General features: G+C 37.2%; 1 protein-coding gene and 1 long non-coding RNA gene across 2 annotated transcripts; one reads left to right on the top strand and one right to left on the bottom strand.

Moving 5' to 3' along the window:
- Positions 1-4,666: 4,666 nt before the first annotated feature.
- LOC309500160 (serine/threonine-protein kinase pim-2-like) lies at positions 4,667-7,560 on the top strand (the record flags this gene model as incomplete). The annotated part of the gene is made up of 9 exons (XM_082171724.1): positions 4,667-4,856; positions 4,976-5,043; positions 5,196-5,367; positions 5,768-5,836; positions 5,912-6,006; positions 6,160-6,210; positions 6,301-6,682; positions 6,873-7,049; positions 7,493-7,560. 9 exons carry the CDS (start codon positions 4,667-4,669, stop codon positions 7,558-7,560), a joined length of 1,272 nt encoding a protein of 423 aa, XP_082027850.1.
- A 16,300-nt stretch (positions 7,561-23,860) lies between these two features.
- LOC309498768 lies at positions 23,861-25,769 on the bottom strand. The gene is made up of 4 exons (XR_014206035.1): positions 25,555-25,769; positions 24,864-25,061; positions 24,553-24,649; positions 23,861-24,449 (listed from the first exon to the last, which is right to left on the bottom strand). It is a non-coding gene; the product is annotated as an uncharacterized lncRNA (long non-coding RNA).
- Positions 25,770-26,593: the final 824 nt, after the last annotated feature.

The raw sequence follows: 26,593 nt of genomic DNA, 5'->3' as shown, positions 1-26,593 counted from the left end.
TGGAGAGCGGGGCACAACATAACACGGGGCTAGTTGTTACACACTTGATTAAATACTTCCACACATGCTAGCATGACGAAACTTGGTGTATTTACTAGTTGTAGAAATAAGTGAGGAGTCCGTGATTTGAATCCAAGCCAAACGTGTTTATTACATAAACCTCTGTTGAGTATGATGAACTTACACAGCCACAGGCAGCAAGCTATACTCACAACTTGGCGGGAGATGTGCACACACTCACACAGACAGGAGGACGGGCAATTAACTAATGCGCATGCGCACTTCCTCAGGTACGGTGTCTTGTAGTGTCCATACAGTACGCAAACACGATCATTCACCAGAATGATCTACACTAGTTGCCATATCAACACTTAAGTTTATAGAGACAAAATCATAGACATAATAAATACATAGACGCCCTATTGGCCGCTTTGGAACGTTGCTGCGATAGGCTACGTCAACGCGTCCGCCATTTTGCGGAGGGCAAGACTGCGCTGTAATCAAATGCAAGTAAACAGGTGAGCTGCGGTTTTTCTGGATAAACCCCCCCCAAAAAAATATATTTATCAACCGATTTCAGTGGTTTGTATGTGGTGTACAAAAAAGTTCCATCCCTAGTTATTTAAAATCTCGATAGTTAGACTTATAAAATAGTTTTTTTAATAAAAAATGGCCAAAGCTCAGGCTTGTCATGTATTTGGCTTTTTATTCTTGGATAAGAATTGTGAACACCCCCATACTGAGATATAATTTAATTTTCACATTAAATTAAATAAAGTTTTCTTATTGTGGAAAAAGCATATTCTGTCATTGACCCAATTTTAGCAATAACAAAGATAACTGATGGATCCTTTATGGTAATACATATGATATGGTACAACTACAGTGCAATGCAAATAGTAAATATAAAGTGAGAAGTAGGCTAATAGTAAATAGTTTAGTCAATAAAATAAACAAACAGTATACAGCAAATAAAATAGTAATGAAAAGTATAATTATATAATATCATAAGTACTATAATATAATAATAATAATAATATATTGATAAGAGCATATAGTTTATGTATAATACTATAATAATAGCAATAGAATATGAAATATCAATTACAGAATATAGACAATAAAAAATAAGTTAAATAGTTACTATGAATAGTACAATAATTTAACAGCATAACTATAATAGATTGATAATCGCAAGTGGTATATTATTATAATAACAATAATAAATAATGTAAATTTATATATTTTAAAACATTCTTACATAGGCTATATCAAATAAAATGACGCAACCCTGTCTCTTTTTGTTAAATTTCAGTTTTTAAAAGGTATAAGATTAAGAAGCTATACAAGTCAAGAAATAAAGTAAACGATTCAGTCAAACATACAGCAGGCTACAACGTTAAAGTTAAATAAAATATATAAAGTTATGAAACTTCACTTTGCCCTCAGCCAAAACGATTTGCCAAGGAACAAATTATAGATTACTGAGACCAAAGATCGACCATTAGATATACACAAGACGAATTATTCTCATGTTTAACCACTAGACTAAAGACATCAGATCCAGCGGCGAACGTCAGAAGCACTAGCCGAGGTAAGGCTGTTCTCGGCGGGGTACATGAGCGCTGAGCGCCCGGTGATCGCTGGATCTCACAACTCCGAAACCGGCAGATAACATTTTTAAATAGGCGCTATCTTTATAAATAAACCACAGATTTGAGCTTTAAACAACTGCATTGTCGACTGAAAAACTCTTAAAACTACATTTCGTGACAAAATAACAGTAGTATTTTTTTTTTATTTTGCGGCCTTTCTCCTCTGAAAATAAAAATAGTAAATGAAATACAACCAGAAACAAATTTTCAGTTTTGCTTGTGAAAGGTAATTCCCTGAGACCTGTTTTCAATTGTGTGGCGATTTGTAAAGCCCCAAGCAGCGCACGAAATAGGCATTATTCTCATTTCCCGTTATGAGAGGTATGGGAAAGTTGCCCTCCGCAGTATGGCGGCGCCGTTGACGTACGATCCAGCGGCCAATTAGGGCGTCTATGTATTTATTATGTCCATGGACAAAATTGCGCCAAAGTTATTTTTTTTTTTTTACTTTTTTTTTATATCTATAGACATTTATTAAACCATAGCAAAAGTAAATTTCTTTCTTAAGTTAATTTTTAATCTCTATTTTTTGTGTTTATTTAAAATTAGACAAATCTGATATTATTTTAATCTCCAATATGTTATTTAACGGTTGATATTCCGAAAACTCTGGAATAGTCTTCCTGATACTGTTCGTTGCTCAGACTCGCTCCCCCAGTTTAAAACTAGATTAAAGTCGCATCTCTTCAGTTCAGCCAGGCATTCATATACTATTTTTTATCTTACAGTTCAAAATACAATCCGGTCTTTTGCTCATAATTGCCAGAGGAGAACTGGCCCCCGACTGAGCCTGGGTTCTCCCAAGTTTTTTTTTTTCTCCATTAGGTCACCTGATGGAGTTAGGACACCATTAGGTCACTTGATGGAGTTTTTCGGTTCCTTGCCACTGTTGCCTTTGGCTTGCTCAGTTGGGGATATTTTGGGGATATTTAATTTAATTTTATCAATCAATAAATTCCACTTGAAACAAACCTTGTTGTATTATTTTAATTTAATACTGTGAAGCTGCTTTGATACAATCTGTATTGTGAAAAGCGCTATACAAATATACTTGACTTGACTTGATATAGTTATTTAATGCTTCGCTAACTAGCAGAAGACTCTAGCAGGGTTTAAACCCCAGTTGTGCAGGTGGGGCATGTTGTCACACCGCGTTACAACGTGCCCCTATTAGAAATATGCTTTTCTATCCTATACTTTTTTAAATTCTATTGAGGAAACATGAGAAAAGGGTGAATAAAGACTGAGAGTCAATGCTCAGAAATGACTAATTATTCATTTGTTTTGAAGTATGTTGTATAGCTGTGTTTTCCTGCGTTCGTAGTCAAAACTCAAAAATGAGTTTATATTTAATTATTAAAAAATGGCATTATTTTATATGAAAAAGTTAATAATTGTATTTTATTGAGGAAATATTTTAGTTTGTCTTGTATGTTTGTTTGATTAGATCAAATAGCATTTTAAGCTGTCATATTCATGTTACTATGAACCCCTCACATGTTACAATGTACCCCCCCTATGGGGCATGTTGTCACATTTCACTTCCATTCTTTCGGGGTATATCAAGAAAAAAGTGTATAGGCTATACTGTATTAAAAAAAAACAAAGCCACATAATTTTACTAGACATGTGGGAAAAAACCCTAAGTAGATTTACACAACTGAGAAAGTCAAAAAGCGTTACTTTGTGCCCTGCTCTCCCCTAGTGCACCTTCTATCCAATACATCGCAATTTGCTTTTGTGCTTTGTTATAAAGTTTCAAATTGTGTCAATATCATTATCAAATTTAAACATATACCATATTGTTTTTGTTTTTTATGTCACGTGTTGTAGCTCCTTCGACCTCATTGTAGTTCCTCAGTTCAAACGGTTATTGACTGAATACCTTTTTTTCCCTCCTTTTTACTAATTTCTAAATAAACTATCCTGAATAAACGAATCATGTCTCGTGTAATCACTCAAACTAAGAAAGCTTGAGAGCAATGTTACATTTACCTCATAAAAGTCATTCAATAAACTCATTAGACAATTACATTAGACACTATTTTACATATTCATTATATGTACATTTCTTTTTCTGTATATCTGAATAAATCTAACAATCTAAAAGTTTTTATATCAACCATTTAAAACAAAGTTAGCATTATAACTTCATTATTAACTGTGATCTTAAAGGATTTGCTATCCTGTGGCTCCCTCTGATGGACAACATTAGTACTCATCTCTGAATCGAATTGACATAAATGTCTTTTTTTTAACGATTACATTTTTTAATGATTATTTTATTACTGATAATATAGCCACATCAAACTCAAATTCACTGATTCGTGGTACCTTATTTCATGCTTTAACGGTTGAATTTGAAACTTCCATTTTGTAGCAAAGCAGTAATTATACATCATAATATCACTTGTTAAATGGTTATTTAATAATTACATTCAGTCCTGCATGAACAGATTCGGTTTGTTTGCAGAATCGATGTGCGCTCACGCGCTCTGCTCACGCACGCGACTTCGGGTCCGCGTGCGTGCATATGAGTGATTCGAATTTAAGTTGCTATGGCGACGGGGACGCGTCTTATGAATTCTGTCTGCACATGTCAACACTTTGATCGCTTTCTGCTGGTTGAGACTAGACGAGGCGAATTCAGAGACTTTTGCTGACTATTTTCTGCGCTGATCTTGAGATTGTGAAGCTGTTCGGAGGATTTCAGAGAGGAGACTTTTGCTGACTACTTTCTGCGCTGATCTTGAGATTTTGAAGCTGTTCGGAGGATTTCAGAGAGGAGACTTTTATTCTAGAAGAAGGAGATCGGATTACATATCCGCCAACGTTTTAAAACTTCATATTATTTCTGAGGACTCTTTCATTTGATTGTTCTTTTCTTGTTTTAGAGGGAGTTTGGAGTTTTATTTAATTAATTAATTAATTTTGGGGGGAGGGGTATTTCTGAGGAGCATTGTATTGTATTTTGTATTGTATTTGTATTGTTTTTTATTGCACTTTGAAGGATGCCAGGCCCACATGTTTCTGTGCCCACAGGTCCGGCTGACAGGGAGCAGAGCCCAGATGATGGACGTCCGTCCACTTCCTCTCAACCCTCTCGCAGAGGTCCGGCACTGAAGAGACAGCTTGAGCAGGTGCACGACTCCCATCAGAGCGCTGAAGATGAGATGCCAATGAGAAAGAGGACGAGGATGGGTAAGTCTGAGGGAAAAACAAATGACCATTGGAGAATATCACTGGAGTGTCATTTATTACCATATTTGACCACACCATATTATATCAAAATATAATTTTTGAAGTTCTTCCTCCTGCAGATCAGCAGGTTCAAACCCCTCCAGCTCCAGGCCACCGCAGTCCAGCACATTTCCGGAATTGGTTTGAGGTATTGGCCCTAATAAGCTACAAATGAATTTGAATATATATTCATATTTGGATGATTTTGACACCTTTTTGTGCATTTGTTTTAAATGTTTATTGTGATATGGAAAGAAATCAGGGTCAAATCTCTTCTATGTGCTCTATGTATATCATCAGCCTATTAGCAGTGAGGAAAGTGCTAGTCAGGTGAGCCAGAATAGGTCTGTAGATCTGACCTCTCTTCTCTGGAGTTCTGGAGAGCATCTCTCTCTTCACTGGAGTGGCTTAGGTCAGGGTCAGATAGTGGAGGATCAGACCACTGCAACCGGTAGTGAGAGACACGCTGAGGGTAAATCCAATGACCAGTTGACAATGTGTAAATGCTCTGTTTATTAGTGCGCTCTGTACATCATAAAGTCTACATCATTTTCAGCTAGATATGAGTATCCATTAATGGAAACGTGTCATTCATGAGAACTTAATTAATTAAGGGAATTTTTCTGTTCCCATTGGATGAAGTGCCATTAATGACCATAATTATGTTACAAATTCACACCTATATCAAAATCCCAAAGTTTGATCAAAGTTATGATATTTTCCAGGACATGTCTTAAATATTTAAACAGAACTCTTTTTTTTTTTTTAAGAATGCATGTAGTAACTGAAGAATCACCATAATATGACTATGCAGTGTTTAATATTTTTTGATTGCATTTAAACATGATATCCCTTGCTCTAAACCCCTCCAGCTCCAGTCCATCACAGTCCAGTCAGTCCAGCACCAGGTCAGAACAACAGAGTGGACGAGACAACCGAGGGTGAGTTTACGGCCATGACCTCAAACATTAAACTCACTGCTGTCCATGCAACTAAATTGAATCATCTTTTTGCAGACAACATCCTGAGCCGGTATGAGATGGGCAGAATGATTGGTGAGGGATCATACGGCTCTGTCTATCAAGGGAAACGCTTGGAGGATGGCCTTGAGGTATCGTCATTTTCTTACAATATTTAGCCAGCACATTATTTTGTCTCACTACATCCATTTCAAGTCTTTTTGTGTATATTTTTCCACTACAGTATTTACTGCATTTGACATGTTAGAAATGTAACAATGTTTTTTGTTTTTTTGGTTGATCAGGTGGCAGTGAAAATTGTCAGAAAGCCGCAGAACCTGAAATACATCAACATTGTAAGTAGCCTACACTCGCTATGTTGTTTTCAAATTAAAATATGTAAACATAATGACAACACCTTCATATAATAATGATCTTTCTTCCAGCCTGGACATCCCACACCCTTCCCATTAGAGGTCGGCCTATTAATCCTGGCTAATAGGGGCCCCAAAGTGTCAGAGATCATTGAGTTGCTGGACTGGCAGGACCAGCCTGACCAATACATCATGGTCTTGGAGCGTCCCTCACCCTGTGAGGATCTGTGGCATTTTTCCCGAAGGCATCACGAAGGCATCCTAGATGAGGACACAGCGCGGCGTATCATGGCGCAGGCAACAACGGCGGCTCATATGTCCTGTCGGCGTGGAGTGTTTCACCGCGACGTTAAGCTGGAGAACCTGCTGATCAACACAGAAACGCTTGAGGTCAAGCTGATCGACTTCGGGTGCGGGGATGTCCTGCAGGAAGCTGGCTATGAAAGATTCTCTGGTATGAATTATAAATCAAACCTGTAGTTTGGGACTTAAGTTCTAGTGACTAGTTCAATTGGTATCATATTAAACCATATCTCACATTTGAGGCAGCGTTTTTTTAAATGAAAAACACCAGATGTTTTTACCATATGCTATGGTATTTCATGCTATGGTTCTTACTCATCAGACAAATCTTTTTTCTGCAGGCACTCTATCCTACCGCCCACCTGAGCACTATACAGAGGGCAAGTACCACGGGAAACCAGCTACCGTGTGGTCTCTGGGAGTGCTCTTATTCCTGCTGGTGTGTGGACGCTTTCCAGGACCAAGAGACAAGCAAACGATTGAAGATGACATCTGGTCTGATCCTGGCTTGTCAAACGGTAAGATGGCGTTCATCACAACAAAGAAGACCGACTGTAATTTAAATCATACAAAACAAAGAAAGTACGAAAAAGTAACACCTGAGCCAAGTGGCTGTGTAGAAGATAGATATTGGATAATACAAGCATTTTTTCTGATTTTCTGACCGTACTTTATAGAATAGTCGAATCTTACAGCTTAATTAAAGTTTAAGGTAATAATCTGACTCGCTTCTATCGTTCTGCACAGAATGCTGCCTCCTGATGCGATCCCTCCTGAAGGAAAGCCCAAGACAACGGATTTATCTGAGGAAAATCCTTCGACATGACTGGTTTAAGGTAATGAGCCTAAGATCAGCTGCAAATGATTTTGAAGATTATATTCACTTCATTTTAAAGATTTTAAAAATGTTTTCTTCTAATTGTAATCTATGACTGTAACCTTTTTTGTTTGTTTGTTTCAGGTCACAGAATAAGAGATGAAGAGCGACGTCAGAATTCCTCTCCCTCACTTCCTGGGGAGTTCCGGTGAAGGAAGTAACGCTACAGGACACACGGATTTATTTTGATCACGACTTTTCCTTCAAGGTGAGACAACAAAGATCTCTGTACAAGCCTATCAGAGTACAGTTAAAGGCCCAGGACATCAGAACGCACATTCTGGCTCCTGCTAAACTAAAAGTTTTCAACAATGACGGGACTACAACAATCTTCCCAACTCCAGCTGCAGCAATAAAACAACTGGAAGAAAAGGGATTATATAAAGCTGCTTATGAGAATCCACCTTGAACATTGAACTGCATACTCGAGGTATGATTAGAAAATACAATGGCTTGGACATTGTTTCGGTTAGCTCAGCTCAGCTACCGTTCGGACGCTCTTGCTTACTGCTCCGCGCTTTGCTCTATCGCTTTTATATTTTATCTTCTATATTTTTATATTTTAGCTCCTTTTATCACCTAATTTTAACTTCAGCAAATCAGCACAGTGCTCAAACGACAAAGTTTGGATTACCACAAAAACGCAGAATTCTTCTACCCGACCAGCTTACATTCCGGGGAAAGGAAAACACAACTGCCTACAAGGATAAGAGAGAAAATGCCTTTTCTGGAATCTACTTGCTGCACTAACTGCCACAGACTTTTACAAAGGATTGCAGTTCTTGAAACAAAGTTATTTACGGGACCACCAAACCAGACGCAACACACAACAGAGCTTCGTCATGGACACCCTCAGCATATAGCCGGTGAGTCCTATGAAACTAGTGCTCCTCGACAGGTACAGAAACAAGCCGATCGACTTACAAATCGATGGCACAAACAGGGAGCGAGACCCAAAGGCACTCGAGACATCAGATTGTCACGGGCCTCACATATTACCGCAGTAGCATCCTCTACCCCAGATACAGCTCTGACAAGGACTGCAAACACTGGTCTCCTACCAACACCTATACATCTTGAGAACAGATTTGAAGTACTAATGAATGTAAATGAGGAATCCCCAAACATGATGAATATGATCGAACACAGACTGTATCAGCCAGTAGCTAACACTGATGCTAACTGGCGCTCAAGGTCGAGCAGACAGCGGCACTCAGCTCAGAGCACAGCCGAGCCCAGGACTCTGATAGTGGGAGACTCCATAATCAGAAACATTAGCAGCAGGGATACAACTACATGCTGCCTTCCACAAGCTACAACTTCTGATATAAACAGGGAACTTCAAAACATTCTGATGAAACATAAGACTGCAAATCGACTCATAATTCATGTGGGGAAGAATGATATTCATAAAGAGCAGTCAGAACTCCTTAAGAAGGATTTCAATGAACTTTTTGAAACACTTAAAAGACTGAAAGTTCAAACATTCATCAGTGGACCACTCCCAGCAAGAGGAACAAACAGGTTTTCACGGCTGCTTGGGATTAATACATGGCTGCAAAAAACCTGCAATATAAAAGGAGTAAACTTCATTGACAACTTCAATCTTTTCTGGAGTCAGAGACAACTATTTCATCGGGATGGCCATCACCCAAACAAACTTGGTTCAAGAGTGTTAAAGGACAATATCTCAATCATCCTTCTGCAGTGTGTGTCAATCTGAACGACACACACACACCTGGAAACAGTATGAATGAACACGGGACTTCACTTCAGCAGCAAAATGGACATGCGGTTGACATATCACACAAGGACAATGATAACACCACTGAGCCACAACAACCTCTGCTCATGGACACCATCTCAGCTGAGCCCTGCCCACTGAGCTCACCACAGACAGACACATCAGAACTGCTCCAAGATTCAGCACCCAAGGACGACTTCCTGGAAAACAGCCAGGGAAGCCAGGACAGCATATCCCAGCCTCCGATAACACCTGAGCAACAGCCCCTTTCACCAGATACTTTCTCACTCTCGCCAGCAACTCCACTTTTGTGCTTCTCACAGAAAATGGAAGAACTGGTGCATGCTGGAACCAGACTATCCCACTCTTTTGCTGCAAGCCCCCAGATACCAACCCAAAAACGTCAGGCACCTCAAACACCGAAGACTGCGCGCCGAGCTCGCCCGCCCCCTCCTGTGAGAGCTCTTCGGCCTCTTCGGCCAAAACGCCAGGGCCCACACCCTCCTCCATCTGCTCGAGGTGAACCAAAAACAACTGATACCAGCTCTCAGTGATGTGTTTTGGGTTCCTGTTATGATAACAGTAACCTTCTCAAATGTTTACAGAACAAGCGGGAACCCAGTGTGCCTGTATCTTTCTCTATTGCTGTTCTATTACAAGATAGAAAGTCTAAGGCCTTCAATAGCCGTACAGCAAACCCAACTAATCTGGTGCCTATTACATGTCAAACTAAGATTGCTGTGGGGACAAAAAGTAAGACTGTTAAGTTAGCACTTTTGAACATTCGCTCACTTAAAAATAAATCACTTCTAGTCAACGACTTAATTACCACAAACAACCTGGACTTTATGTTTCTAAATGAAACCTGGCTAGAAGACAGCTGCAGTGCAACAATCCTCAATGAAACAGCCCCTCCTAACTTTACTTTTATGAGTGTCTGCAGAGCTGTTAAGAGAGGTGGAGGTCTAGCTGCTCTTTTTAAAGATATCTATCAATGTAAGCAAATATCATTTGGGAATTACCCATCTTTCGAATATCTGGGTACTGTGTTAAAAGGTGCTCCTCGCATTTTACTCATCATTATTTACAGGCCTCCAAAATATTCTCCAGCCTTTGCTGAGGACTTTACAGAACTGTTATCAACAATGACCTCAGAGTTTGACTGTTTTGCCATTGCTGGAGATTTTAACATTCACATAGATAATGCAGAAAACAATATGGCAAAAGAAATCAAAACTGTTTTAAAAACTTTTGATCTGACTCAGCATGTACATGGACCCACACACAATCATGGACACACTCTAGATTTACTTATCAGTAAGGGTCTAAACATTTCATCGATTGTTATTAAGGATGTAGCACTGTCTGATCATTTCTGTATTTTCTTTGATATATTGATCTCTCCTGCCATTGAAGCTAGATCTGTGTCTGTCAAGAAGAGATGCTTAAATGAGAACACTAGTCTACTATTTATGAAGGCTATATCTTTAACACCAAGCATATCTGCTGACTCTGTTGATTTTCTCCTTGATTCTTTTAACTCAAAAGTTAAAAATATAATTGATGATATTGCTCCTGTTAAAGTCAGGAAGAAGAGTGGCAGACAAAAAGCACCTTGGAGAAACTCAACAGCAGTGCAACATATGAAAAGACAATGCAGAAAAGCAGAGCGCATGTGGCGGAAGACAAAACTTGTAGTCCATTATAACATCTACAAAGACAGCCTGCATGCTTTCAATATGGAACTAGGCAAAGCTAGACAGACTTTCTTCTCAAATATTATAAACAGCAATTTAAACAACACACGCACTCTTTTTGCTACTGTAGAGAGACTGACAAACCCCCCAAGCTAGATTCCTAGTGAAATGCTCTCAAACAGCAAGTGCAGTGAGTTTGCTTCTTTCTTCTCTGAGAAAATCAATAATATCAGAAAGGTGATCAGCACATCCTTGAGTTGCACTGAGGTCAGACAGATCAGACCACCTGAGAAAGTAGTTACTATGTCTGACTTCAAAGAAATTGATGGCAAAATTTTGGAAGAAACCATACAGCACCTTAAAACATCAACATGCGCTCTTGACACACTTCCCACATCTTTTTTTCAAAAGTGTGTTAAACAGTTTAGAAGCAGATCTTCTAGAAGTGGTAAATGCCTCACTTCTCTATGGGAGTTTTCCAAACTCCCTGAAAACTGCAGTTGTTAAGCCCCTCCTGAAAAAGAGCAATCTGGATAAGACCATATTAAGCAACTATAGACCGATCTCAAATCTTCCTTTCATAGGCAAGATCATTGAAAAAGTTATCTTCAATCAGCTGAACAAATTCTTAAGCTCAAATGGATACTTTGACAATTTTCAATCTGGTTTCCGACCGCATCACAGCACAGAGACAGCGCTCATAAAGATAATAAACGATATTCGCTTAAATACTGATTCAGGAAAATTATCAGTGCTGGTACTACTCGACCTCAGTGCTGCATTTGACACTGTCGATCATAACATACTTCTTGACAGGCTGGAAAACTGGGTGGGGCTATCTGGGATAGTCCTAAAATGGTTCAGGTCATACTTAGATGGGAGAGGTTATTATGTTAGTATAGGAGACCATAAGTCTGAGTGGACATCCATGACATGCGGAGTCCCTCAAGGCTCAATTCTTGCGCCACTCCTGTTCAACCTGTATATGCTCCCAATGAGCCAAATAATGAGAAATAACCAAATTGCTTACCACAGCTATGCAGACGACACACAGCTGTACTTAGCCCTATCGCCTAACGATTACAGCCACATTGACTCCCTGTGCCGATGCATTGACGAAGTCAACAGTTGGATGTGTCAAAACTTTCTTCAATTAAACAAAGACAAAACTGAAGTTATTGCGTTTGGAAACAAAGATGAAGTTCTCAAGGTGAACGCATACCTTCACTCTAGGGGTCAAACAACTAAACATCAAGTCAGGAATCTTGGTGTGACACTAGAGTCAGACCTTAGTTTCAGTAGTCATGTCAAAGCAATAACTAAATCAGCATACTATCATCTGAAAAATATTGCAAGAATTAGATGCTTTGTTTCCAGACAAGACTTAGAGAAACTTGTGCATGCTTTCATCACCAGCAGGGTGGATTATTGTAATGGACTCCTCACTGGCCTTCCCAAAAAGACCATAAGACAGTTGCAGCTCATACAGAACGCTGCCGCCAGGATTCTGAGCAGAACCAGAAAATATGAACATATCACACCAGTCCTCAGGTCTTTACACTGGCTCCCAGTTAAATTTAGGATTGATTTTAAAGTACTATTACTGGTATATAAATCATTCAATGGCCTAGGACCTCAATACATTGCAGATATGCTCACTGAATATAAACCCAACAGATCACTCAGATCATTTGGATCATATCAGCTAGAAATACCAAGGGTTCACTCTAAACATGGTGAGTCTGCTTTTAGCTATTATGCCAGCCACAGCTGGAACCAGCTTCCAGAAGAGATCAGATGTGCTCCTACAGTGGTCACATTCAAATCCAGACTCAAAACACTTCTGTTTAGCTATGCATTTACTGAATGAGCACTGTGCCGCTGTTCGTCCGACTGTTTGTACTGTACTGTATTTTATTTTATTTTTCTAAACTGTTTTAATTATCCTTATTTCTTTTAATTATTTTAATTTCTCCTATGTCAGCAGGGCATTTAGCCCGAAACTGTAAATGCCCACTCAGAAGGTAAAAGAAAGTGATAATGTGAAAGTGACGTGTATTAATGTGGGTTTGAAAGTAGAACAGTATTTAAATGACGATATTAAAGTTTTCGTCTGAGAAAGAATGTGAACGCAGTGCTAAAGAAAGTGAAAAGAACGTGTGAGTAAATGAGGGAGAAAAGAAAGTTAAAGGAAAGTTGATAGATGGAAGTCGTAAGAAGATTGAAGGTTAAAAGAAGGAAAGATTTAAGTCTTAAGGGAATCCTTTGAAGGAAAGATCTATAATAATTTTATTTTTTATTTTTAAAAGTACTGTATTTTATTTTATTTTTCTAAACTGTTTTAATTATTCTTATTTCTTTTTATTATTTTAATTTCTTCTATGTAAAGCACTTTGAATTGCCATTGTGTATGAAATGTGCTATATAAATAAACTTGCCTTGCTTTGCCTTGCCTAAGTTCTTGAACATTATTTTTGTTTATATTTTTTGTTTTGTTTATTTATTATTATTATTATTATTATTAATAAATAAAAGGTGTTTATTTAAAGGTTCAAGCAATTTGTTGCATTGGGAATGCCATGTTTGTTTTTTGAGGCTGAACAAGCTTAAGATATATGCCAGAAAACAACTGTTTGGTTATTATAGAAACTATTATGAATGGGGGAGGGGGACACTCTACTTGCTGCATCAGGATATGTATCCTATATATTTGGTTACATTGACCCTAATTCTTAGACAAAACAACAGTCACCAATAGATATCACCCGACAATTGGGTGGTGCAGATGGAACTCTTTTTGTTGTTAGTTTATATGTATGTGAGTGGGTGGGTTTTGTGTGTGTTAAATGTTTTTTTTTTCTTCTTTTTTTTCTCTGTTCTCTTGTTGTTGTTTTTATTTGATCGATTCTACATGCCATGTAAGTCTGAAGGGTTGCAAGAGTATTTTCTTAATTTTTTCTTTAAAAAGACTATTATGGATAAATCATTCAAATTAATTACATGGAATGTTAAGGGTATAGGACACCCTATTAAAAGGAAAAGAATACTCACAGCTCTCAAGAGAGAGAAAGTGGGAATAGCCTTATTACAAGAAACTCACCTTTTACCTGAAGAACATCTTACATTGAAGAAAGACTGGGTTGGACAGATTTTCTTTTCATCTTTTAAATCAAACAGTAGAGGAGTTGCAATTTTATTTCATAAATATATATCTTTTGAATGAATTGATCAGATCTCAGACACAGAGGGAAGATATATTTTGGTGAATGGGACAATTTGGGGCAAGCAGATATAACTATACTCCTAATATAGACATACCTATATTCATTTCTGATATGGTTTCTCTTCTGAATACGCAATGTACAGCATTTGGCTTGATGGGAGGAGATTACAACTTAACTCTTTCAAAATTAGACAGATCTTCTTCTCACTCTGTAGGTTATAACCCTAAATCTGCAAAAATGTTGCATGCTTTGGGATTAGAAACAGGGCTAATAGATGTATGGAGAGAAATTAACCCTATAAAAAAGGACTATACTTATTTTTCCAATAGGCATAAATCTTATTCTCGTTTAGATAATTTTTTTCTTCCTAAAAAATACATGAAGCTTGTTTCATCTTGTGAAATACATGAAATCTCTATATCAGATCATGCAATGGTGTCCTTGGAAATTACTTTAAATGAAGTTCACAAATCTAAAATGTGGAGATTTAATAACTCGTTATTAGAAGATGAAATGTTTTGTAAAAAAATGAGAGAGTGGATTGAAGAATTTAATACTTTTAATTTATCATCTGAGATAGCCCCATCCATACTTTGGGATGCAGAAAAAGCTACTTTGTGATGACATATTATATCATACTCCTCTTATAAAAATAAAGAAAGAAAATCAATTACTAATGGTCTAAAGGAAGAACTGTTACTTAGAGAAGCGTTACATAAGCAAGATCAATCTGAAGAAAACTGGAATAAATTAGTTCTAGCTAGGGCAAATTTTAATTTAGACCATAACTTTGCGCCACATGTTGGCAGATATTCAAATATTTTCTATGATCTCGGGGTATAAGGTTAACTTACAAAAATCAATTGCTTGCCCTCTTAATATTCCAAATGAAGAAAATGTTAGGAAAGAATGCCCCATTTCTTGGTCTGTATATGGTTTTAAATATCTTGGAATACAAGTGACACCCGTTTTGGATAAACTATTTAAGGACAATTATAACCCTTTACTGGAGAGTTGTAAAAAGAAACTTCAGATATGGTCTGTTCTTCCATTATCTCTCATTGGGAAAATCAGTGTTATTAAAATGAGTAGGCTATACTCCCTAAGTTTATTTATGCTTTTAATATGTTACCCTGTTATATTTCTTTTTCTTTCTTTAAACTAATCAATAGATGTTTAACAAAGTTTATATGGAACAATAAGACTCCCCGAATTAAGCTGTCCACTTTAACAAAATCATATTTAAAAGGGGGCTTAGGACTTCCAAATTTTCAGTGGTATTACTGGGCCTGCCAAATTAGAAATATCATAAATTGGAAGTTGGAAAATAGTTCCCTGTGGGTAACTTTGGAATCACAAACATGCTATCCATTGGAGATCACAACAACACCTTATGTTAATAATTTGCAGTTTCTGATGAGTGTAGAGGGGTTGCCCCCCTTACAAGCCACACTGAAAGCTTGGCAGGACTGTAATAGGTATTTGAACACAAAAGGTTATATAAGTAAAAACTCTCCTATTGCATTTAACCCTGACTTTTTAGCACTTTCCCAAACTGATTTTCGAAACTGGTCACTTCATGGGCTGAAAACCTTTGCGCATATGTTTGATGAAGACTCTGAATCTGTTAAATCTTTTTCTGCTATTTGTGTTGAATATCAAATTCCTAGAACAGATTTTTTTTAATATCTGCAGATTCGTCACATTATTATATCTCTACATGAAAAGGGACAACTTAGATTATATCCTCCTGAGTTGGAACAATTTATTATCTCTGCTACTTCGGTTAAGGGGAAGATATCTCATCTGTATAAAATTTTGTCAGAAAGTTCCCAGATTTCCTTTTCTTCTTTAAGAATAAATTGGGAATTAGAGTTTAAAAGGAAGTTTAGTGAAAAAGAATGGTTAAATTTGTGTACTGATTTGACCTTACCCTTGAGTGTGAACATTAAAGTTAAAGAAACTAACTATAAATTTCTGTATAAATACTATATAACTCCAGTGAAGCTTAATAAATTTAATGATACAAATTCTCCTATGTGTAGAAAATGTGGAACTGAATTAGGAACATTTATGCATTTATTTTGGTATTGTAAAGCTGTTTTTTCTTTTTGGGAAAAGATTCATAGAGTAATTCAAGATATGTGTAACTGTACTTTTGAGCCATGCCCTATGTTATATTTATTGAATTATGATATAGAAAATAAGTGTCCCTTTATAAGAAAATGTGTGCTTACAATGTTTTCTTATTTTGCTAAAAAATGTATACTTACTGCATGGATTTCCCAGTCAGGACCCACAGTGGGTCAATGGCTGGAGCAGATAATAGATTTCTTGCCCATTGAAGAAATTACAAGTAAACAGCGTTCAAGATTGCAAGAGTTCCAATCCACATGGGCCTTAGTACTAAATTATATAGAGACTATAAAATGATAAACTCAAATGGAATAATGGATAACTCACAGACAGTGGTAGTGTGGAATCCTCCCTTTTTTTTTGTTCTTTTTTTTTTTGTTGTTGCTGCTGTTGTGTCTGGTCGATATATTTTGTAGTATTCTCCATGAGTTTTTTTTGTGTGTGATTGTGCTGTGTGTGTAATATGTGTTAAATTGTGAATTAAAAAGAATTCCTCTCCTGTGAAAGCTGCTTCTGCCTCGGCCCTCTCCAAAGGATCTCCAGAGAACACCATCTTTGTATATTTTTGAATAATGGCTGTTATTGTTTATTAACTATTATTGTATATAAATGTTATATGAATTTTATTGTAATAAAATAAATAATGTTGTATATAAACAATATTGGCGTACCTGATTTTGAGAAATGTTATGTGTGTTAGACAGCTTAACATTGTGATTGCTATCAGGATATGAGGAGACTTTTAACTAGCATAACACAATTATTTTTGTAGACAATCACCTATATTGCACCTCAGCATTTTCCAAACACTTTTATCTTTATATGGAAACAATTCTGTATTCTTCAGGAGGGGCAGGTCCTCTAACCACCTTATTTTTTATTTTTCAATGCCAAGGTATCAAAAATACAAGTACATAGCAAAAATGTAAAACTTACATACAATTAAATGATAATGAAATCCATCATTTATACATATATACATGGGCCTATACATACAAGTTTCATATAGCAATTTATAGCTCATTTGCAAGGATTCAGTATTACAGACTTCTAAAGATATTTCGTTTTTCCCAATAAAATGTTATCGGGTTTTATCGACAGTGCTCTGCCTCTCGAGGTCAAGTCTCTCTGCAGCCATGCATTAAATCTTCTTTGGGCTTTTTATTATCAAGTTCAAGGTACTTCTTTTATCTTGATTTTTAGTCATCATCACGATGCCTAAATAATATGTAACTTCAGATCTAACTGGAATATTATAAAAAGAGGATGCGCTGCAATCTTTAATAGACACAATTACTATAGGGATTTTGGAAGCATCTCTTAAAAATAAGGTAGTGTCATCTGCTAATTGGCTAATAATAACTTCTCGATCTGCTATACGGATACCCGAAATACCGCTTTCACAGATAAACGTTGAGAGTAGCTGCACACAAAGTAGAAATAAATAGGGAGAAATGGGACACCCTTGTCTGACTCCTCTAGATAAACTAAACCTTGGGGATGTGCCATTCTTTAATTTAATCAAACAGCTTCTATTATTGTAAAGGTTTTTAATTACTTTGCTAAACATATTTCCAAAACCAAATCTATGCAATGACATAATAATAAATTGGTGCTCTAAATAATCAAACGCCTTATAGGAAAAAAATAAAATAAAAAAATAAACAAAATTTGAAGCTGTACTCCTGTATCAATTCAACACACTTAATTAAATACTTCCACACATGCTAGCATGACGAAACTAGGTGTATTTACTAGTTGTAGAAATAAGTGAGGAGTCCGTGATTTGAATCCAAGCCAAACGTGTTTATTACATAAACCTCTGTTGAGTATGATGAACTTACACAGCCACAGGCAGCAAGCTATACTCACAACTTGGCGGGAGATGTGCACACACTCACACAGACAGGAGGACGGGCAATTAACTAACGCGCATGCGCACTTCCTCAGGTACGGTGTCTTGTAGTGTCCATACAGTACGCAAACACGATCATTCACCAGAATAATCTACACTTCTTCTTCTTCTTCTTCTTCTTCGTTTTATGGCAAGCCGTTTTAGCTTAAATTGTACCCAGCGTTACTCGTCGTAATTGCATTTTTACTAGTAAGAATTCAATTAGAGAGCTCTACAATTCAATTCTTACTAGTAGCAATTACAATTAGAGAGCTCTCCAATTAAATTATTACTAGTAACAATTACAATTAGAGAGCTCTCTAATTAAATTATTACTAGTAAGAATTACTATTACAGAGCTCTCTAATTCAGTTCTTACTAGTAACAATTCCAATTAGAGAGCTCTACAAATTAATTTTTACAAGTCATATGTCTCCATTTACTTCCATTCATTTTTAATTACGGAGCTGTAGGCTACAATGGAATTGTTACTAGTAAGAATTACAATTAGAGAGCTCTACAATTGAATTGTTACTAGTAAGAATGCAATTGCAGAGCTCTTTAATTCAATTCTTACTAGTAACAATTTAAATAGAGAGCTCTCTAATCCAATTATTACTAGTAACAATTCCAATTAGAGAGCTCTCTAATTCAGTTGTTACTAGTAAGAATGTAATTGCAGAGCTCTTTAATTCAATTACAGAGCTCTGCAATTATACATATCTTTAATTCATATTTTTACTAGTAAAAATTCAATTAGAGAGCTCTCTAATTGTAATTCTTACTAGTAACAATTCAATTGTAGAGCTCCGTAATTAAAAATGAATGGAAGTCAATGGAGACATACGACTAGTAAAAATTCATTTGTAGAGCTCTCTAATTGTAATTGTTACTAGTAAGAATTGAATTAGAGAGCTCTGTAAATGTAATTCTTACTAGTAATAATTGAATTAGAGAGCTCTATAATTGTAATTCTTACTAGTAATAATTGAATTGGAGAGCTCTCTAATTGTAATTGCTACTAGTAAGAATTGAATTGTAGAGCTCTCTTATTGAATTCTTACTAGTAAAAATGCAATTACGACGAGTAACGCTGGGTACAATTTAAGCTAAAACGGCTTGCCATATCGTTTGGTGTTTTATGGCGGTTGCTTTCCCAATAGACTTTCCATACTGAATACTACCAGAGCCCGTCTACGGAGAGCCTTGGCACTTCCTTGGTTGCAGTTCCATTAGAATTCCACTGGAGGTGATCGCGGGCGAGTGCAGACTGAATGAGAGTCTATGGGGCTAGACGGCTAAATGTGTCTCTTTCACCCGATTGCCGTTGAGAAATCTCAGATTTTATTGTAGGTTTTGCAAGTTCAACATGAGTTATAGGTCGAAAGTTGAATGAACGAGTACTTATTTCTTTTCGATTTCTTACAGTTTGAGTTGTTGTTGCCCATAACACGCTAGCATTCTGCTAATGACGTCAGCATTCTGACGTCATTGACATTTTAAAAGACTTTTTAAACCAAATAAGTGACTCTAAAAAATCTAACACCCAGCAATGTCTAATTTCTTTGCATCTCCTTTCGAATACAACATTCAAATTACTAGACAAAAAATTATATCCTGAGAAAAGTGGATTTTGAGGGTTTTTCGCCATAGACCTCCATTCATTCTGCACTCGCCTGCGAGCGCCCCCGCATGGACAGAGACGTGTTACTGCAGCCAGTCCAGAAACCGGAAGTAAGCAGAGAGTGCCAATTCAGTGCGCGTGACGTCACTTCCAACGGCGAGTAGTAGCGTAAACCGACTTCCGGTCGAGTCTGTAGCAATGGCGGCGAGCACAACGAGGAATTGTTGTTGCGTTCCTAAATGTTGTAATAGTTCTACTAAACAGCCTTATCTCAGTTTTCATTCTTTTCCAACTGATGAAAAAGCAAAGAAAATGTGGATTCATTCTATTCGGCGGGATGAAGGCAAAAGTTTTGCCTCTGTTTTAAAAGGGAGTACGTACGTATGCGGGCAACACTTCACAGAATCGGACTACTCGTCAACAGCCGATCGTAAACGCTTGAAACGTGGAGTTATACCGTCCAGGTTTGAATGGAACAACTGGGGGAGTGTTCGCCAAAAACGACCCAATGTACTGGATAAGATAACGTCAAAGCGCCAACATTGCAGTGAATCTGAGGTCAGTGATGAACAGCCTGTTGTCTATTACGGACCCGTCCCACTCACAGACCATGACTACTCAACACCTCCGTGTCCAGATCTATTGGATGCTGCAGCAGAGAGAATTAGAGAGTTGGAGGCAGAAGTGAGAGCTTTGTCTGTCTCCCGCATTCAAATAAATCGATTTTGTCTCTCGGATGACGACTTCCGGTTTTACACACGCTTTCCCTCAGAGAAGGTTTTCAGGATTTTCTGGGCATCAATAGAACCATCTGCATCGAACCTTGTGTACTGGTCTAAGGCACAGAGACATGGTCTAGAGACGGTTCCAGGACCAAGCCCTAACAGAAAGCTTCAGCTTATTGATGAGTTTTTCCTTTATTGCTGTCGCGTGTCTGCAGGTCTACGAGAGAAGGTCTTGGCAGATATCTTCAATGTGAGTACAACAACGGTCAGTCGAGTTATCATAACATGGGCAAATTTTCTGTACCTTGTTTTGGGGTCCTTGCCTATTTGGATGACCAAAGAGCAAGTCAGAGCAACCATGCCAGCAAAATTTAAGGAGCACTTCCCAGATGTCCGTGTTATTTTGGACTGTACCGAGATCAGATGTGAAAACCCCTCAGCACTTACACTACAGTCGGAGATGTTTTCACATTACAAAAACTACCCTACCTTCAAAGGCTTGCTTGGTGTTGCTCCATGTGGGGCCATAACCTTTGTTTCACAGCTGTTCACTGGATCCATCTCAGACAGGGAGATAACAAAACAGTCTGGACTTCTGGAACTGCTCGAGCCTGGCGACTGTTGTATGGCAGATAAAGGCTTTACCATAGAGCGACTGCTTGAGAATGTGGGAGCCAAGCTTGTTATCCCTCCATTCAAAAGAGCGGCCCAATTTACAAAAGAGGAGACGAAACGTACACAATCAATAGCCCGTCTAAGGATTGTGGTGGAAAGAGTCATTCGACGAATCAAAGAAAACCACATCTGGGACTCTACCATTCCTCTTACCCTGACAGGCACAGTGAACCAAATATGGGCAAACTGCTGTTTAATGGCTAATTACCAAGGCCCACTTGATGTAAATGATGATGTTGTATAGAACGTTTATAAAGAAAAGAAACATGATTTAATTTGCCACCAATCAAATGTCTGTTTTATAGTTAAATTTGTACAAAAATATTGAATTGTGAAAACTGCTGTTTAATGTTGCAATATGTTTTTAGTAAATGAGCTTGAAAGTTACAAAAGTTGCTTAAAAATTTGAATTGTTTTTTTTTATTGCACCACTTTTATACATAATGTATTGACTGCATTGTGACAATTAAAAAGTTGTTACAATTTCTCACTTATTCATTAACAATTTACAGTGAACTTAGTTATGAATAGGCACTATTAAACATTTAAAACAAACAGATGCTCAACCAAAATAGACATTTGAAGAACCTTTAAGAGTAGTTTACCCGAAAATGACATTTATGCCATAATTTGTGGCATAAATATCATTTTTGGGTAAACTATTCACGTAACAGTAAACAATAAATCAACATCAGCACTAGTTTAAGCACATCAGCACTCTTAAGAGTTAAAATATAAATATATATATATATATATTAGATAGATAGATATATAAGATATAAAATCTCTCTCTATATATATATATATGATCTATATTCATATATCATGTTTATACATGTATATTGTGCATCATGTACATCTAGGATGGCACGAGGGTAAGTAAATTATTGCATACATTGCATTTTTGGGTGACCTTTACCTTTAACAATAAACAAACAATCAATCACCACCAGTATTAGTTTAACAACTCCTAGAGTTAAAATACACATTCATGTATGTATCAAAGAAAAAAAATGTCTACTTTGTCCCTCATCAAGACAATTAAACTCTCATCTCTCCAGGGGCCTGTACCATGAAGGTAGCTGAACAAACTCGAGGTTACAGGATTAGTTTTGAGTTGACAAAACCAAACCGATGCAATCAGGCTTTATTGGTACCATGATGCAGCTCATCAACTTTCTCTGTCAACTCAGGCTTTAATCCTTAAGCTATGATTACTCCACGCGCGCGTGCACATAAAAGAGTGACGTCGACACTGAACAACCAATCGCGGGTAGAGCGTGAGCGATATATTTTCCCGCGGAGGAGCAAGAGATAATCATTCAGAATTACGATGAATTTAAATATGTATTTCAAGCTCGAAACAATACGGTCTCTGCTGCCAAAGCAAGAGAAGACTGTTGGAGAAAGATTGCTGATTGTTAATGTGTAAGTTAAACAAATACGTTCTATATTTATGTAAAATTATGTATGTATGTGTAGCCTATATGTATAATATAGCCTATAGCCTATTTTTATAATATATAAAAAATGATACATGCACATTTTTTATATATTATAAAAATAGGCTATAGGCTATATTACACATAGGCTACACATACATAATTTTACATAAATATAGAACGTATTTGTACTACTAAGAAAGCTAGGGAATCCTATCATAAGATTAACAGAATAATAATAAAGATTTAAAATAATTCTTAACATGTATTATATAGTACATTTGTGCAATTTGCTTTTTAAAAAAAAAAAAAATTATGTGTTCATGTGATTTCACCCTATCAATATATCTTACCGGCAATTTTATAAAAGCCCTCTTTTATGGACATGGCCATATTAATGAAACTATTCATGTACTCCTGCAGAGCGAGGACCACCTTACGAATGGTTCGACAAACCGTGTTTTCCCCTATAGCTTCTGTGCTTCACCCAGCGTGCAAGTATGTAGCACTTGCAACAAAAAAAAAACGCAACGCAATATTTGCGTTACAGTAAGTGCATGAATTCGACGTGTTAAATTCTTTATGTGCGGCTCAAGAAGTTCGCAAAGATAAGACATTGCTTCCGCGGAAAATCTGTATCTTTCATACAAGTAACTATCAGGAAAGGCAAGGGGATTTTGTCTGGCTTAAAACTCTTTCTCTACGAAGTGCTCGTCTAACAATTTGCGCTGAGATGTCACAGGATTTGGAAGAAAAGGTGAAGTCATTGTAACAGACACTGGGAATAAGTTACGTCACCTATATGTTTCTTTGCTCTGAGCTGATTGGTCAAACTTCAGTCTGAGATCTTGAATCCAGAACATAACCTGCCCCGGAGCAGGTTAGCCGTGCAGCGTAAGATACCATGGCAACGAACACCGATTAAAGCCAAGCTACTTTCATAGTACCTAAAACCCAGGGTTGGTGGAAACTAAACTGAAACATAGCTGGCTAGCCACCTAAACCGGCTTCATGGTACAGGCCCCAGATGCGCTGAATGGTTATGTCTGTTTTGGTATTTGTTATAAAATCACACCAACTCAGTCCTGTTACTGCAAGCTGTCCCTGAACTTGCCAGTAGTATTTGTGGCTTTCCTTTAACTTAGCTTGACCGTTGACAACTTTTATGTGTGTCACCTGAGAAATGTCATCAACGTCAGGACATTTTACCTCTGCAAGTCCAAAGGGAGGGTTCTCAGTAGGGTCGTAGACTCTGCCATCAGGGCTTGTGCCAAGGTGTGGCGCCTCAGGATGTAAAACAAACCCACACTGTAAAACATTGACATTCATCATACCAGAATACTGAAATAGCACTTCAGGCTCAAGATCCAGTCCACGCTTCATTGCGGAAGTCTGACGAACTCCTTTGATGATTCGGGCAGCTAATGCCTGGCTAGTCGACTCTCCTCTGACATGACACACCTCACGGAATCTACTGGATGTAATGCGTGGCGTACGCATTTGGTTCCATAGAGCAGACTGTGACTGTCACACAGACCGTGTGTCTTTTTCAATTATTGTGCTTAGTTCTTGAGTGACTGCCAAGCTTTCGAAGAACAACATTTCATGGAAATTCGGGACAAATTTAAATCTTCCTTCAAATGTATACCCATCCAGAGGAAGCGTAGGAAAAGCAGGGGCTTCTGCATGTCTGACAGCATCCCTTGATGACTCAGCAGGGCACTGATAGGACAGCAAAGAACCTTTGGGTACCAGGCCAAACTTGGACTCCACCAGATTCATCTCCGACAAGCCATGCAGAACCTTGCAGATCAGTGGCTGAGGCCTGACACTTCTTAAAGACTCCACAGAAGAGAGCAGCAAATTATTGGGAAGGGGACCTAAAAGCAAAAAAAAAAAAAAAGAGAATAGAAATAGTACTTTTAAAAGTCCTTTAATTTTTACATATTTTTGCTCGACATAAAATAATGTAAATGTAATCACCTGTGTAGGCCCTGTAAAGAGTGGACTTAATACCACTTCTGCTAGAGGTTTTTGGCTTCCTCACAAGTAATCGATCCACTGCTTCAGGATGGATTCCCTGTTAAAAAATTAAAATTATGTTATTATTGAAAGCATGTTTATAAACTTTGAAAAGCTTAATTTTTCTAAATAAATCCTTTTATGTTTAGAGTTTGCAGCAGTGGACAGCTAGAAAGTCAAAACTTGTTTTTTCAATGAAAACACATAGGACAAAAATACTGTCTGAGGTTGTCATAATTCATGCATAAAATAGTTAATAGCTGTTACTATACCCGAGTCCTGGGCCTGTGCCAAGTCTGTAGAGTGCTTGTGCTGGGTATAGTGGGTGGTACCGTCTTTAGTTTCATCATGCTGTAGTGTGCACTCTGAAACAGCAAGCCAACCAAATGGTTGCATAGCTCTTTCCCAGCCACACAGGAACAGCAAAAAGTACTGATGACAGGAGGATTCTCGTCGACTTTAAATGAAATCTAAATAAATAAAACATTATATACGGTTTACAATTAAAATACAAATGAAACATTAACATAAATTGACTGCAACAGCAGTCTAACAATTTTCATTTGAACACTTTTCAAACAAACTGCAACCGCAGTTTAACACGCTACAACCGTAGCAACTATAAACACAATCAAATTTGTGTCCTCGAACTGGACCTAGCTGCTAACTAAAGTTCTGAAACCTGAACAGGTAACCTGAAGAGAGTGTGGCTCTTCGTTTTTCTTCATGGACCGGTAACACTGTGCCCTGATAATCACCTCACTATCTACAACATCAGATACTGTATTGCACAAAAACAGCATTATAATCACACTACCATATCACAGCAAAATAAAAATCGTTTTTTACTTGAAAATTGTATCGGTTTGCGTATTTGTAAGACAATCATGGTTTAGCCAGCTAGGTAACAGTTAGCATGTTAGCCATTTCGAGAGAATAAACAAACGTTAAAATGAAACTTACCTTCATAATTGAAGATGTAGTTTTCATAGAAGAATTTATATCCCTTCTCAAATTTGGATACTTTCGTTTGTGAATGATTTTCCACAATCATGTAAACGTTGGTGATTTGGGGAAGATCCCGCAGTGATATTGAAAACCTTCGTGCCGCCGCCATTGCTACAGACTCGACCGGAACTCGATTTACGCTACTACTCGCCGTTGGAAGTGACGTCACGCGCACTGTGATAAAGGCCTATTAGACATTCTCTGATACTACCACACCCAATTTTCTTACTATCCTCCTAAGTACTAACCTTTCTTTTCCATATTTTAAACATTTTATTAAAACATGTTCTATTGTTTCTGCCTGATCACAATAATAACATTTTCCCGTACCATGTTTTCCTATCTTAAACAAGGAATGATTTAATCGTGTGCATGTGCCCTATTCTAATACGAGAAACAATCGTATCCTCTTTCCTATTCCCAAAAACACTTATTCCGTTTCCTACTTGCTTCTGAATACTATACAACTTGCCATTTATTGTTTATGAATTCTTTTATTTTACTTTTAACTTCATTTTTGCTCAACGTCACTTGCACATTTATCTCATTATGTTTTACTGCTTGCTTTGCTAGTCTATCTACCACCATTGGCCTCCAATCCCACGTGAGCAGGAACCCACACAAACACTATTAAGCTTACACTACTTATTCTTAGCAAATTTGCAAGAATCTCATATATAATGTCTTGCCTTGATACTTTATTTCCACTTACGAGGCTTGTGATTTAATCTACACTAGTTGCCATATCAACACTTTATAGAGACAAAATTGCGCCAAAGGTGCGCCAAGTTGTTTTTGAAAATATCTATAGACATTTATTAAACCATAGCAAAAGTAAATTTCTTTCTTAAGTTAATTTTGTAATCTCTATTTTTTGTGTTTATTTAAAATTAGACAAATATGATATTATTTTAATCTCCAATATCTTATTTAACGGTTGATATAGTTATTTAATGCCTCGCTAACTAGCAGAAGACACTAGCAGGGTTTAAAT

This window comes from Leuciscus leuciscus (genome assembly GCF_965113295.1).
Source record: "Leuciscus leuciscus genome assembly, chromosome: 5".
Taxonomy (NCBI): domain Eukaryota; kingdom Metazoa; phylum Chordata; class Actinopteri; order Cypriniformes; family Leuciscidae; genus Leuciscus; species Leuciscus leuciscus.
Note: the sequence above shows the minus strand (reverse complement) of the source record. Positions and strands in the feature narration are given on the sequence as shown.